General features: G+C 44.1%; 1 protein-coding gene across 1 annotated transcript in view; it reads left to right on the forward strand.

Moving 5' to 3' along the window:
• The first annotated feature begins 4,055 nt into the window (after positions 1-4,055).
• The window catches only part of LOC147427749 (uncharacterized), a 33,300-nt gene continuing 23,263 nt past the window's right edge, over positions 4,056-14,092 (forward strand). The window contains exons 1-4 of the mRNA XM_086497068.1: positions 4,056-4,362; positions 5,417-5,479; positions 5,596-5,660; positions 5,749-5,879. Of these exons, the coding sequence (XP_086353194.1) occupies positions 4,166-4,362; positions 5,417-5,479; positions 5,596-5,660; positions 5,749-5,879 (456 nt within the window). The 5' untranslated portion in view covers positions 4,056-4,165. The remainder of the gene's footprint in view (positions 4,363-5,416; positions 5,480-5,595; positions 5,661-5,748; positions 5,880-14,092) is intronic.

Consider the following 14,092-nt stretch of genomic DNA (forward strand, 5'->3'; position numbering starts at 1 on the left):
TTTTCCCCTTCTTCGCATGCACCGCACTACGCACACACACATCCGCACTAATCGCACTTTCAATTCAGACCCCAATGTTGCATTCTGGGGGAGTTAGCGAAGAACCCTGTGTTTCACTCCAAGTCAAAACACAAAGAAGTTTGTTATCATGTGATACATGACATATTGGCTAGCAAACACATTGAGCTAATCAATGTTCAGATGGATGACAACCTTGCGGATGCTCTTACAAAGGGCCTACCCTCAGAGCGGTTTACACATTCCATGGAGATGATGGGTGTAGGGTGAACCCACATGATTTTTTCATCGTTGTACGGATGTACATACTTACACATATAGGCCACTTGGGCCATGTTGGCCTTCAAATGGGAGATTGTTAGGGTTCATGCCCACTTGGTGGACACCCATCACACTGACCGTACTAACCTTATCTATTCTTTTGATCATATAGAACAATAAGGATTAGTGAGGGATTCCAATCCTCACTAAGAGCTCCACCAACACTCTGTGTCTGCTCTTCTTCTCCCTCACATTCCACACATACCACGCACTCTTCATCATGTAGCACACGAACTAGTTCCTCAATAGCTAGGCCATGCATGTCTTCTACAGAAGAAAGATTATCACCTGTAGGCATGCACCTTATGCACATAGCCAATGATATAGTGTGCCCAACAATGCAATCATATGCAACGAACACAAACAAATATACTAGCCTCAATTGCTATTGAGTAGAAGGTTATTATGAGTAACCCTTGCAACACTCTGAACAAAAGAATTATCAATAAAAAATCGCTTGAAATGAATAAGATCTTTCCTTGTCTTAAAGAAGCATGCAATTCTAGTGCATGTGGAGACCACGTTGAGTTCAACCCACCTTGACCATTGGGAGGAGAATGTTGTCTTTGACAGAGTATCTGGTGTTATAACGAAAGCATAAAGATTGATCGAGTGGAATTAAGTCCACCTTACAAGCACGCCATGCATGCAACTCAGAAAAATAGAGTGATAAGCCCTTAGCAACAATGATGGCCTCAATTATTTGAGCCAATACATTTAAGTACCTTGCACTATCCAAAACTAAAGTCAAGACATTCAACCACGAGTTGATCTTGTCATACAAGAATGCCAATTCCCCAAACCTATGTGCCATTGCCCTTGATCCTAAGTCAACGATCAGTACCTTGACATGGGGTAGAATCCTTGCTTCTCATTATCTTCTTCAAAGCACTTTGCTTTGCAAAGCAAGAGATCCTTCTAAATTGTTGTCATGTCCTCTTTGACCTCTTCAAAATTCCATATCAATGCATTTTGTTTGAGGTGGCTGCTATTAACTGATACTATCGTTTTTCAATAGCGTACACACATACTAGCAGGTTTCTGAGATTATTCAATCACTCACTGAGATTCCTTAAGATTCCCTTTGAAGGGTTCACCACTCTTACGAAAGGAGGATAAGGATTCAAACCCTCACAATGGCAATATCAATTTTCAGATCACTCCTATAACCACTGCAGCAGAACATCATGTTGTCCTGCCTTGCCCCTTGAAAAAATAGATAATGTCTACTTCTGCTTGAGCTCTTCTCATCGCCTGCCTCTGCGCTACCTCCTCGCCCGCAACTGCCTCCACACTACCTGGTCTGTGTGTCACCATGCCCGCACTACCTGGTCTCGACACCCGCCGTATGCCCGTTTTCGCTTGCTACCGACACCCGCGTTTGAGGTTGCTGCTATTAGGTCTCCCCAATCTCAGAAAAATAAAAAGTCTTTTAAAACATATCAAGTACGTAAGGGAAGGGTGAGTTTAGGAAATGAAAAGACAGATGAAGGTGGAAAGTCAAAAGACCTTTTATGTCCAGATAAAGAGGTGGTCAACTTCACATTGGCATAATGTGTTTCTCTTCTCCTTTATTTTCCTTCTAGTGTTTTCTTCTCTTTAAAGTGTCCTCTCTCTCTCTCTCTCTCTCTCTCTCTCTCTCTCTCTCTCTCTTTCACTCTCAATGTTGTATCCGTCCTTCCCAGCTGATATTGTTGCAAATCTACATGCTTCATCATTGCTCGTTGCTACGTGCTATAGACTAGTGGATTGTTTTTGTTGTTGTTGAGGAAATCTTTGAAATTAGGAATACCTTTTAATTTTTTTGAAGCCAGCAGGAGCCACGATCTTTGTAAATAAAAAGAAGAGGAGAATCTCCTCATGAAGTCTACGTTTAAAAAAAAGACTCTCAGCTCTTGAACTGTTGAAAATTGTCATTGGCACTTCAATTTGCTGTCACTGGTGCATGCACAGAAATCTCGAGGGGAGGGGTTGTACTTTTTAAATAAGCTTTCCATCACGTCAATGCTGTTGTGCTTGTGGTTTACAACAGTTTGTAGAGGGTCTATCTCTTGGTCGCGTGCACGTTCGAATCTTCTCTTCCATTTTAGAGGGTGACCCTCTGTCGAGAGAAATGGCATCCAAAGGTTGGATTCTGGGGAATCTTGAAACGAATGAATAAACCTGAAGAAGAGCAAGTAGGTGCCATGATCTGAAGAAAAGTTGGAATCTTTGTTGATGCCATCAGGCATCACGCGAGGCGAGGGACAGAGGGTCAAGCGAAAGGATGCCAGGTGTCAAGCAACACGCATGGGGGAGCTAGGTGCTGCAAGGTGTGGAGCGAGAGTGAAGGCGACAGTTGAGCGTGCCCGAGTTGTGTTTTGGTGGAAATTTTTTTGTAATGTATGGGTTGCTTTCACTATTAGACTGTGTGAATGATAGGTTGGTTACGGGACTTGTCTTGACTTACAGCCTGTGCGAGTTCGACCCTCCCTTACCCTTTTAAAGGTTGAGAGAACCGCGTTCCAAGCAAAAGTTGGGAGTGGGAGATTCAGAGGAATCTCCTCAATGATTGAATAAGATAAACAAAGAGCAAGTAGTTTGTCCCTATGATTTAAGTAGGTAGTAGTAATAACAGCCGAGTCCCCTTTGCACTAAGGGTATTAGTGGCACTAAGCGGATAAGGGTTTCCCACAAACAATTGAATTTAAATTAGTGAGATTTACCCTCTCAAACCCTTGAATGTAGGCTTCCTTTTTTGACTTTTGATGCTCCATAAATAAAGAGCAAGATGGACCTTCGATGTAGACAGCTTCCTACAAACGAGGCAATCCAATCGTGACCCCTAAATCTCCTTAATACTCAATTTTTTGTGAGTTTTTTCGACATTACTACATTTTAAGGAAAATGTTTGCCGCAAGTTGCACATTTTCCTTATTTAAAATGTTTCCTCATACCACTAAATTCAGTAATGCACAGGGAGATCCGGCCATTAGAAATACCTTTTATATTTTTTTGAAGCCAGTGGGATTTACTATAAACTAATATCAGACAAAGGCTTTCTAAAAGAAACCCTTAGTGTTGGGCTGGGTTAGGGGGACTTCATAGGTTTGAGTGCATGATGGAGACTTACCTTTCATTTCACATCAAGTCTCTTTACTTTTCTTGCATTCTATTGTTTTAGAATGCTAAAGTGAAATTTCACCTTACATCATTTTAGTAAATTTTACACACACACACACACACACACACATATGTTTTTTTTGCATTCTATTGTTTTAGAATGCTAAAGTGAAGCTTCACCTTGCATAATTCTAATAAATTCTACACACACACACACATATATTAATTAGTTCTTTCATTTCACAACTTCACATGGCTTTACATTTTTTGCATTTTATAGCTTGATTCCAATTAGTGTTAACATTCAAGAAAGTCTCTTTTATTAAGCGGTTGTTGATAGATCGAGTTTCCTCTTCACAAAGAAAAAAACCGAAAATACTAGCAAAAATTTTGAGATTTGTAAAATGTTTGGATGACTTTCTCACATATTTCATCCATTTTTCTTTCATTTACCATGGTTTGCAGCTAGCTAGTATCGATTTTCAATCGGCTCAAGACTAAGCTGATGCAATCCTTTCACAAACACTGATACCAGTTTAAACAATTTTATCACTTTTTATTGTTTTTGAAAGTCGTCGTGACCCTTTCGCTTGTTAAACATGGGCGGCCGACGACCAGGTCGTTTCGGACAGTCAAAATTTCTCCTCACCTTCAGGCTCCTTGCGCTTCCGGGTACTGAATTCATGGTTGCTCTTTCGCTCCACGCAGCAGCAACTAAGCTCCCATGGCAAGCATGAACTGTGTCTCGTCTCACATTCTTCATAGACGTGGCGCTGCTCCCTCTTGCTCCATCCATCTGATCGGGAGCTCCTCTTCCTCGTCCGCAGTGTCGCTCAAGCTCACGTTGCGTTCGCTTCGCTCCTCTTCTTCCTTCTTCGCTGGCAGCTCCAGCTATGTCCTCCAGCCCCACTATCGCTCCAGGTCAGTTTATTTGTCTTTGAGTGCCTTCATTTTTCATGGATCAGGGGAAGGACCTCAGGATAACTCGGGTTTCAAGGACACACACGTGTGTGGGCGACTCGTTGCAGTCACATTGGACAAGGAGAAGTACGAACGGGCGCGCACACACACACACATACACACACACACAGAGAGAGAGAGAGAGAGAGAGAGAGAGAGAGAGAGAGAGAGAGAGAGAGAGCTGCAGTTATCATGTTCTCAGAGTGTTTGAGACTACTGACACAAAGGGCTGCTTCACAAAGTTGCAGGGTGCTCATTATCCCTAGTGAAGTAAAGCTTACAGATTTCCCACACCTTGCCCGTAAACTTAAAATGCTTGTGGAAGACATTTTGCAAATTGTACGAATACTTGTACAAACATATGATGCCTGAAATGTATTTGTCGTAAAAGAATGGCTGTATTGGTCTATATGGGTTTCCTAAAGGATTCACTAAGGGTTATTGTTTGGTAACTTGTGAGTGTAAGGAATGGGTGTTATACAAGGAAAAAAGAAGCATTTTATAAGTGGCCCGTATATAGGGGTAAAACAAGGGGTGACCATATTTGATGCACGCAGGTGACATCCCTTATTATTACTAGCAAATCCCCCAGGATGGGATTAAGTGATGTACAACAAATTACAATGTTGATGTCTATTGGTACATGAATGAGAGAAGAAAAAGCATACGTACCAATATGTAGTGGCTTATCAAGTACTTGTCTCGATGACTTCGTGCTATGACTGGAGTTGAAATGTGCACATGTCCTGGTCCCTTTCTTCATTGAGAACCTCTCTAGAGGCTTCAGGAAAAAAATTTAGTGCAAGATCAAGCGGAGTCTCTTTATAACACTTGTGATAGGTATAGCCTATGGGTGGCGTTCTTTGTGATATGTATAGGGGTCGTGCTTCCCAGATTTACTAGTTATTTTATCTTGTTGTGTGTTATGGAAAAAGTTTGTAGTCATCATCAGTCCCATGGCATAGAACATACTCATCTGCTATCAAGCCTCTTGATGTTTGTTGAATCTGTGCAGGCCCATAAGAAGGTGCCACCCTGCTATGATCAATGTGATAAAGGCAGCATTCATATTTGAGTGGCAAGTTCCCCAAGCTCCTTTCTTTTGGTTGCATAATGCTCTACCTTGGTTGCATTGATATTTGAGTGAAATTTCTGTCGCATAATTCTCTACTTTGGGGTACCTGCACTCAACAGGATTGGAAACTTACTGAGATATCTTGCTAGGACACCCATTAAGCTTTTGGCCCAAAAAATTGAAGGTTAAGACTGATTTCACAATCCTTGGCTCATGTATGAGCCTGTGCTAAGTTAATTGATTGGAATAATGATGTAAATGGGTGAATGCAGATGACCTTGATAGAGCTGCAAAAATGGTCAAAACAGGAGCATCAATAGTTGCTAAGGTTGCCAGGGAGGCTGATGAGTTTGCTGAGGAGGTTGAGAGGATAGCAGAACGAACGGAGGAGATCGCCGAGAAGGTACAAATTCTCTCTTTTTCATTTGTCTGGTTTTTGGTTATCATTCTTTTATTTCTTACTGCACTATGAAGTGACTTAAATTCATCATCTATGGTACACATTTAAATGCTGCTTGCCGTGTCTTCAAAGCGACTGGCAGTTTTGGTATATGGCATACAAAATTTGTATGCATATAGATGGACATGTGCAAGCTCTTCCTGGTGGTAATTTAGTTTTCCATAGAGTCTCTATACACGACAGACACAAAATTTCTAGGTACATTCACTTCTGGATTTTAAGTGGAGTTTAACCTATTGTGCATCAGAGAATGTCACTATAAAATGAAGTGAGATCTATGTATGTGTGCATTTTATTGCTGTTTTTGTCTGGGCTGAGGAAAGCAGGTGAGGAGAGGAGCAAAAAAATATGGCGATAAATACAAAGGGACATAGAGAAGAATAATGTTAGAGTAGTGACTCTAGATAACTAATGTGCTATAACTCAAGTCTGCATGAGATCTGATACCAAATGATTCCAACCTTGAGGTCACACCGAGAAATTGGTTCTAGGACAAAAAAGGATAAAACATAGGCCCATACCTTAAGCAAATGGGCGCCCGGACGTGAAGGGTCTTAGAGGCTAAAAGTGCATATTCTACATGTGCTACCACCATCTAGTGAGAGTACCCAGTGAGGGTACATTTTCCAACTTTCTCTAAATGGAAGCTTGAACTATAATATGCCAATATAATCCCAAACAAAAGGGTAATGATGGGAATTGAAATTGTTAGGATCTAGACTTTACACTTCCACAAATCTTTACTTCTTTCCTTGCGTTAAATTTCATAGTAACAGGGGACGCCCTTTTTCGGGCTTCCCGTCCCCACTTTTCCGTCCCCACTTGCCGTCCCGCTCTCTTTTTTACACTAAAAATCCATTTCAGCCCCGTCCCCCGTCCCCCGTTCCCCCGTCCCGGAATGCGTCCCTTGTGACTATGCCGTTAATGGGTGATGCTTAGCCCAAGAGATGGTTCCTTTTATTTCCACACACACACACACACACACACACACACACACACACACACACACACACACACACACACACACACACACACACAGAGAGAGAGAGAGAGAGAGAGGAGGAGGAGGAGGAGGAGGAGGAGAAGAGAATTTTATGTCGTAGGAAACTATCCCAAGAGACCTTAAAGATTTATCCGATGAGGAGAATTGAACTCAAGACCTGTTATTCAAGAGGAAAATGGCATAACCAATCTACCACGAAGAGAATTTTAACGTCATAGGAAACTATCCCAAGAGACCTTAAAGATCTATCCGACGAGGAGAGTTGAACTCAAGACCTCTTATTCAAGAGGGAAATGGCATAACCAATGTACCACATTTGGGTGATAGAAAGGTTATATCATTTTCCTTTTCTTATTATCACACACACACACACCCGAGAAGAAGAGAATTTTAACATCATAGGAAACTATCCCAAGAGACCTTAAAGATCTATCCAACGAGGAGAGTTGAACTCAAGACGTGTTATTCAAGAGGGAAATGGCATAACCAATCTACCACACTTGGGTGATAGAAAGGTTATACCATTTTCCTTTTCTTATTATCACACACACACACACCCACACACACACCCGAGAAGAAGAGAATTTTAACGTCGTAGGAAACTATCCCAAGAGACCTTAAAGATCTATCCGATGAGGAGAGTTGAACTCAAGACCTGTTATTCAAGAGGGAAATGGCATAACCAATCTACCACACTTGGGTGATAGAAAGGTTATACCATTTTCCTTTTCTTATTATCACACACACACACACACACACACACACACACACACACACACACACCCGAGAAGAAGAGAATTTTAACGTCGTAGGAAACTATCCCAAGAGACCTTAAAGATCTATCCGACAAGGAGAGTTGAACTCAAGACCTGTTATTCAAGAGGGAAATGGCATAACCAATCTACCACACTTGGGTGATAGAAAGGTTATACCATTTTCCTTTTCTTATTATCACACACACACACCCACACACACACCCGAGAAGAAGAGAATTTTAACGGCGTAGGAAACTATCCCAAGAGACCTTAAAGATCTATCCGAAGAGGAGAGTCAAACTTAAGACCTGTTATGAGAGAGAGAGAGAGAGAGAGAGAGAGAGAGAGAGAGAGAGAGACCCGATGTGTTCCCAACCAACCCTCTTAAGGGCCTCCACACCGTTGCTGATTTGGTATTTGTTTTTGATTGTGTAAATGGAATGTACACACATGCAATACCTCAAGTGCAAACTCTACTGACTCAAATGGGGAAAGTTATGGAGGACACTCTTCAAAATGAAGCACCTCCAGGTTGATTTCATGTTCCTTTGGATCCGTCTCGATGAGGGGTTGCTATTGGCCACCAAGGGGTAGATTTGCACTTCCGATGTGAGATGAAGCAAGGGTTGAAAGTTGGCTGCAAAAAGTTCAGATCTGGCATGCAAAATGTAGCAGATTTGTCGCGCAAAGCAGGGGTGAAAATGTAGAGGATGGAGTCGATGATGGGCAACGATGGAAGCACTTGATGCGGTGAGGCAATGGCCGAGAAGAGACTCAACGGGCTGCCCAAGTACCTGGCAGCAACGGAGAGGCTAGTGTTAGCAGATCTGGGCCGGTTCCGGTGAGGGAAAGGGCTGAAATCTGAAAACGCTGGGCTGATCTGCTGAAATCTATGATCCGGGAGCAAAACGCCAAGCTTGCAGATGCAATGCAAAATTGTTGGGTCGAATACTAGCGGTTGCAAAACTTATGAGAAATATTGGGCAATGGTTTCCCTTTATAGTGGATTTTTAGGTCAAGCCGGGAAATTTGTGCAGGGTCAAGAAAATGTGTAAATATGCGCACATGGGAGTTTTCTGACAATAACTCACAATTCTGTGACCCATTTGACAAATCGACTACCAAAGTGTAATAACATCTGTCAAGACGCTTGTACAATCCATTTATGCAAGAGAGTTCCAAAAATGGACTCATCCGGACATGCTGGTCCTACGAATAGGCTTACAAAATTATCAGATCCTTCTCGATGAGGGGTTGCTGATGGTCATTAAGGGGTAGATCTAGGGCTGCTTTGTGCTCCTGATGTGAGAGGAAACAAGGGCTGAAAGCTACTTGCAGAAACGTCGATCTGGTACGCAAAGCGTAGCAGATCTATCGTGCAAGCAGGGCCGAAAACGCAGATGATGATGGTGGCGATGATGGGCAGAAGCGTAGATGATGGGCGGCGATGATAGCACTCAATGTGGTGAGGGAATGGCTGAGAAGAGACTCAATGGGTTGCCGAAGTACTGGGCTGCAACGGAGAGGCTAGCGTTATGTCACATGCACATGGCTCTGTGTGCCATGTGGACATGCTTCATCGACTTCCAGAGCCAGTTTTCCCCTTCTTCCTAGATAGGAGTGTCTAGAATCCTAGGAGGATTGTTATCGGCAATTTTGTGAGTCCGTTCATAGGACCCGCATGTCCGGACAAGTCCATTAGTTTAGGTTTTCCAATTTTGGAACCCTCTTGCATAAATGGTTTGTATACGCATTTTGACGTATGCTATTACACTACGGTGGGCATCTGGCATGACGAGCATGTAGTTTTAGGGAGGAATCCAACGAGCCATTCCCCGCGTTGATCGGATTCCCGGGTGGGGAGATGTGCGACAATTTTTTCCAAATTGGAACCCCCTGACCTAATTTATTAAGAAATCATTTTTATGATTTATTTGTTGGGTTTGGTGGATAGTTTGCCTTACTGGACCCTTCGCAAATTTATAAGCCCTTACCATTGCCAATAAAGGGAGCCCATCTGCTAGCGTTTTCTAACAAGATCATCCTAGTGCTAGAGCCTTGCAGAACCAGCCCAACATTTTGCAGCACTCAGCGTTTTCAGCAGAAGCAGCGTTTTGCTCATCCAGCGTGGTGATTGCAGAATTCAGCCCATTGCAAGCTCTGGCAGCAGAACAGCCTCAGCGTTTTCAGATTTCAGCCCTTCTCGCGGCTCGGATCGGTCTACGTGAGTTCCCCATTGCAGTCGGGTACTTTGGCAGCCCATCGAGCCTCCCCTCAGCCACTCCCTTGCCAGCATCGAGTGCTCCATTCCTATCCATCATCGGCCTCGTTGAGATCTGCGTTTTCAGCTCTTCATTCCTCTCACATCGAGAGTGCAAATCAGCCCCTTGGTGGCCATCTGCAATCCCACATCAAGAAGGATCCAAAGGTGCATCAAATCAGCCTGGGAGGTGCCTCATCTTGAGGAGTTACCGAGGTGATTGTCATCATTCATGTCACGTGTGATGCTATACTCTAGCGTCAGTCTTAGTTAGCTTAGGATCTAGCCTTGCATTTTGTGAGCCTCTAGCAGGACGTGCATGATCAGGCAGGTCATAGTTGCATACCCTCACTTACATACTTAAGTCACTTAAGCATACAGGCATATGAACAGTCACATCAATCATTTATTAATAAGTGACTTTGGCATGATATTTTGATTTATTAAAAGTAGGTAGGGCAAATGGCTAAAAGTGTTGGCATCTCAAGAGGAATTGCCCAATGTGATCCCAATATTTAGTTTGGCTTTTAGGTATTTATTTTACTTGTATGCCAAAGTCTGGGTAGGGCAATTTACTGAGGTTGCTATATAAGCAACCCTCAACCCCCACTGTATTACATCAATTCATTGCCAAGGTTGGTTGGTTCAGGAGTCTCTCTCTCTCTCTCTCTCTCTCTCAACGATAGCGTTTTGAGACGCTTGCAGGAGGTGCCCATGGTTGACAGTGTTCTGGAACGCTATGGATGATGATAGAGTAGGTGCATCCTCTAACAATGTTTTGAAACGCCGGGTCTGTTGCCCTTCTTGCCAGCGACAACGCCACAGCTTCAACCTACTCCCCGTGCCGACAGCGTTTCAAAACGCCTAGTCCCCTCCTCCCCTTTCCTCCTTGCAAGGCATTGGTACTGCCAGCGCTTCAAAACGTTGTGGGCAGTTTTGTTGGTAATTTGGAGCCCAAGAGAGGGGTATCAACAGTGTGTTGCTTTGATTGGTTTGGGAAGTTAGAAGGCGGCTTGTGAGGGCAACGAGAACTTTTTTGGAGAGCAGTGAGGAATTCAAAGTTCTGGTGCAGCTTGGTGGAACCGTACGGCCCTTGGAGTGCAAGGAGGAGTAGAAGTATATTTTGCAACTTCAATAAATCCCGCCCTTGCTCGAGAGCTAGCAACAACGACCAAACCAACTATTGGCTATGGACAACGAATCAACCATCCAGTTAGCGGCCTATGCTCAACCACAATTCTCAAGGATACCGGCAAGTTGTTTGGCTTGAGATTGTGAAGCCAAAAACGAATGGTCGAGTTTGCTAGAGGACAAAGGCAAAGGCAAGCTTGACAAGGATGGAAGTACCAGTACTCAGTTAGCTGCCTCGGTACCCACGAGGTCCGACCACAGTTGTTATAAATGTGACATGACACTTTGTTGGCTCGTGAGATAAACAAAGACAAAGGCAAGCTGAATAGAGATGATGGTAATAAAGATGGATGAGTGCACCAATCCATTGTTGTTGGTCGGATCATGGAAAGGATGTGTTCCACAGTTTGTTATCTTGGAAGTATTTTCGGACGTGATGGGTTTACAATTCATGAATGGAGATTCTTGGACGTAGCGTGGTCTACAATTCAATTTTCTAAAAGGCAATCGATGCTCAAGATGGCATTCTTCTAAAGTACAAAGTAGAGGGTAGCATAACCGAGGTGTATCCGGTAGATTGATCAACTACTGGAGTGTCCATGGTAGCTTCTTCATCGAGTTGGTCTCACTATTTATGTCCACTATGACCTGCAGAGTGGGTGTTAAGAGTTTTGGCATCTCAAGTGAAGTGCCCAATGTGATCCCATTATTTAGTTTGGCTTTTAGGTTTTTATTTGACTTATTTGTCAAAATTTGCCTAGGGCAATTTAGTGAGGTTGCTATATAAGCAACCCTCAGCCCCCATTGTATTACATCCATTCATTGCCAAGGTTGGTTGGTTCAGGAGACTCTCTCTCTCTCTCTCTCTCTCGTGCTTTCTCCCCTTGGTCTCTACGCTCCTACGAGCGCCCTGGGCATGCACGTCCTGTGAGAGGCTCACAGAGTGCGAGACACAGTCCTACCTAATGCTCAACTATGGCGACCATGGTAGAAGCATGTCCACGAACGCAGAGGCATGCACACGTGACATCCCCCCTGCGAAAGGTGAGGTACGACTACCGAACTACTATCCATGTTGATGCTAACTGCTTCTGATGCTGCATCAACCAATGGAAACTCCTCCAAAACCGATGACAGTGGATGTCGCTCTGGTGATGAAGACACCCGCCAAATCATAAGGGCTACCGGCCAACAATTCCTTAGATTGCCTCCATAATAGATACATAAGCCTGGGCTTGATACCAGATAGTTGCCGACGCTAGCCTGGGCTTGAACCAGATAATGCCGCTCTACTTTGGACCAATCTTTGCTGACACCCAAACAATCTGTGGTGAAAACAACACTGTAGCTAATGAACTGAAGAATGGTACTGGAATTATCTCCAAGGGTTTCTTGTCGATAGAAGTGGATGCACACTACATGAGAATGCGAATGCAGAATGTCCTCCACAGCTAGATAATGTCCTCCACGGCTACTGATGAAAGAGAGACTCCGTCGGCTCATGTGGAGAAGGCCAAAAGACAAGGATATGTCCTCTGGATTGCCCACGAACAATGGTAAGTCCTATGTATACTGTCTCAAACCGCCAAGTAACTCCTCAAACCGAGAGAAAGATGCTCCTCTTGGGGCGTCGACTAGATTGCCGTATGATGAAAGTCTCCAAGCAAATGGTTCTGCAAACAATGCCAAGACTCCAAAGCTAATAGGCTGAAAATGGATGTCGCCCTTCTTTGTCGTCGTAGGCTGTTATCAGATCCTGATACTCAAGATCTGGGTCGTCGGGTATCTGATGTCGATCTTCCTTCAAAGACAAAGCAATAAAGATGGGAACTGCCACTGGACACTCCATGCTGAAGGTACGAAGAAGCTAAGAAATCCGGGTAGGAATGCGAAGCTTCTTTCCAAAAAACAAAATATGGGGGTTCTTGCTACTTGAGGTTCTTCCCTTGAGTTGCGAAGCCGGAGCACGCCTGGAGAGCTTTGATACCAATGTCAAGTAACGGGGTCAAAGCACAGAGCACACACCATCTCTATCACCAATGACCAATGCAGCGGAAGAGTTTACGGAAGCTCAAGACTTAGTACTCCGCACAAACACAAAGGCTACTCACTGCACTTCAAGAATCAAATTGAACTGTAAAAAAAGAGATATACACGAGAGAGAGAAGGAGAGACGAGACACAAGGATTTGTCGGGTCCCAACCCTCCAGGGCCCCCTTGCTCTGTTGCTAGAGCAAGTACTTTCTTTATTCCTTGCACAAATGCGGCTACAATGCAAATGCGACTGACGGTGCCGATGACGCTAATGTTGACGACGGGCTATAGGTGTGTCGAAGACGGGGATGTCGACGACGAGGCTATGTCGAGGACGAGAAGTCGACGTCGATGCTGATGGCTTCACGATCCAACTGATCCGTCTCGCTGTGGGTTGTCGATGGCCGAACCTTGGCTGAATGACGCATTCGATGTGAGAGGAACAATGGGCTGAAAACTGAATACGCTAGCGCTGTCACACACGACAAAGCTAGGGCTGAAATCTGCAACTGAATGCTCTACCGGATCCAATCTGCAACGGGACAATCTTGCCACACAGAATCCACCCGTCCGCTCCTGGACCTTGGGCTGAAAACTGCAATCGATGGCCCACCTGCTGCAAACTGAAAACGCTGAGCTGATTGGTGAATCTACAGACACGAACCCAACCTGCTACTCTTGCCGACACGCCGGTTACCGCAAATCCAGAAAACACAAGGCTGTTTTGCTGATGTAAAAGTTAAAACGCAGGGCTGATCTGTTGTTGAAGGCTGGAAAATGCAACCTCTAACTGCCGCATAGGAAAACGCTATGGCTGAAAATGAACCATCGCATGATCTGGCCGCAGCAATGCAAAAAACGCTGACCTGTATGAAGCGCTAGGGCTGATGGGTGACGATCCTGCTCCCATGCAAAGGGCTGGCCAAGGTGCCCTGTTGAGAAACGCTAGGGACTGAACTCCAGCCCCTTGCGA

This window comes from Adiantum capillus-veneris, chromosome 23 (genome assembly GCF_014529385.1).
Source record: "Adiantum capillus-veneris isolate H3 chromosome 23, ASM1452938v2, whole genome shotgun sequence".
NCBI classification, from domain to species: domain Eukaryota; kingdom Viridiplantae; phylum Streptophyta; class Polypodiopsida; order Polypodiales; family Pteridaceae; genus Adiantum; species Adiantum capillus-veneris.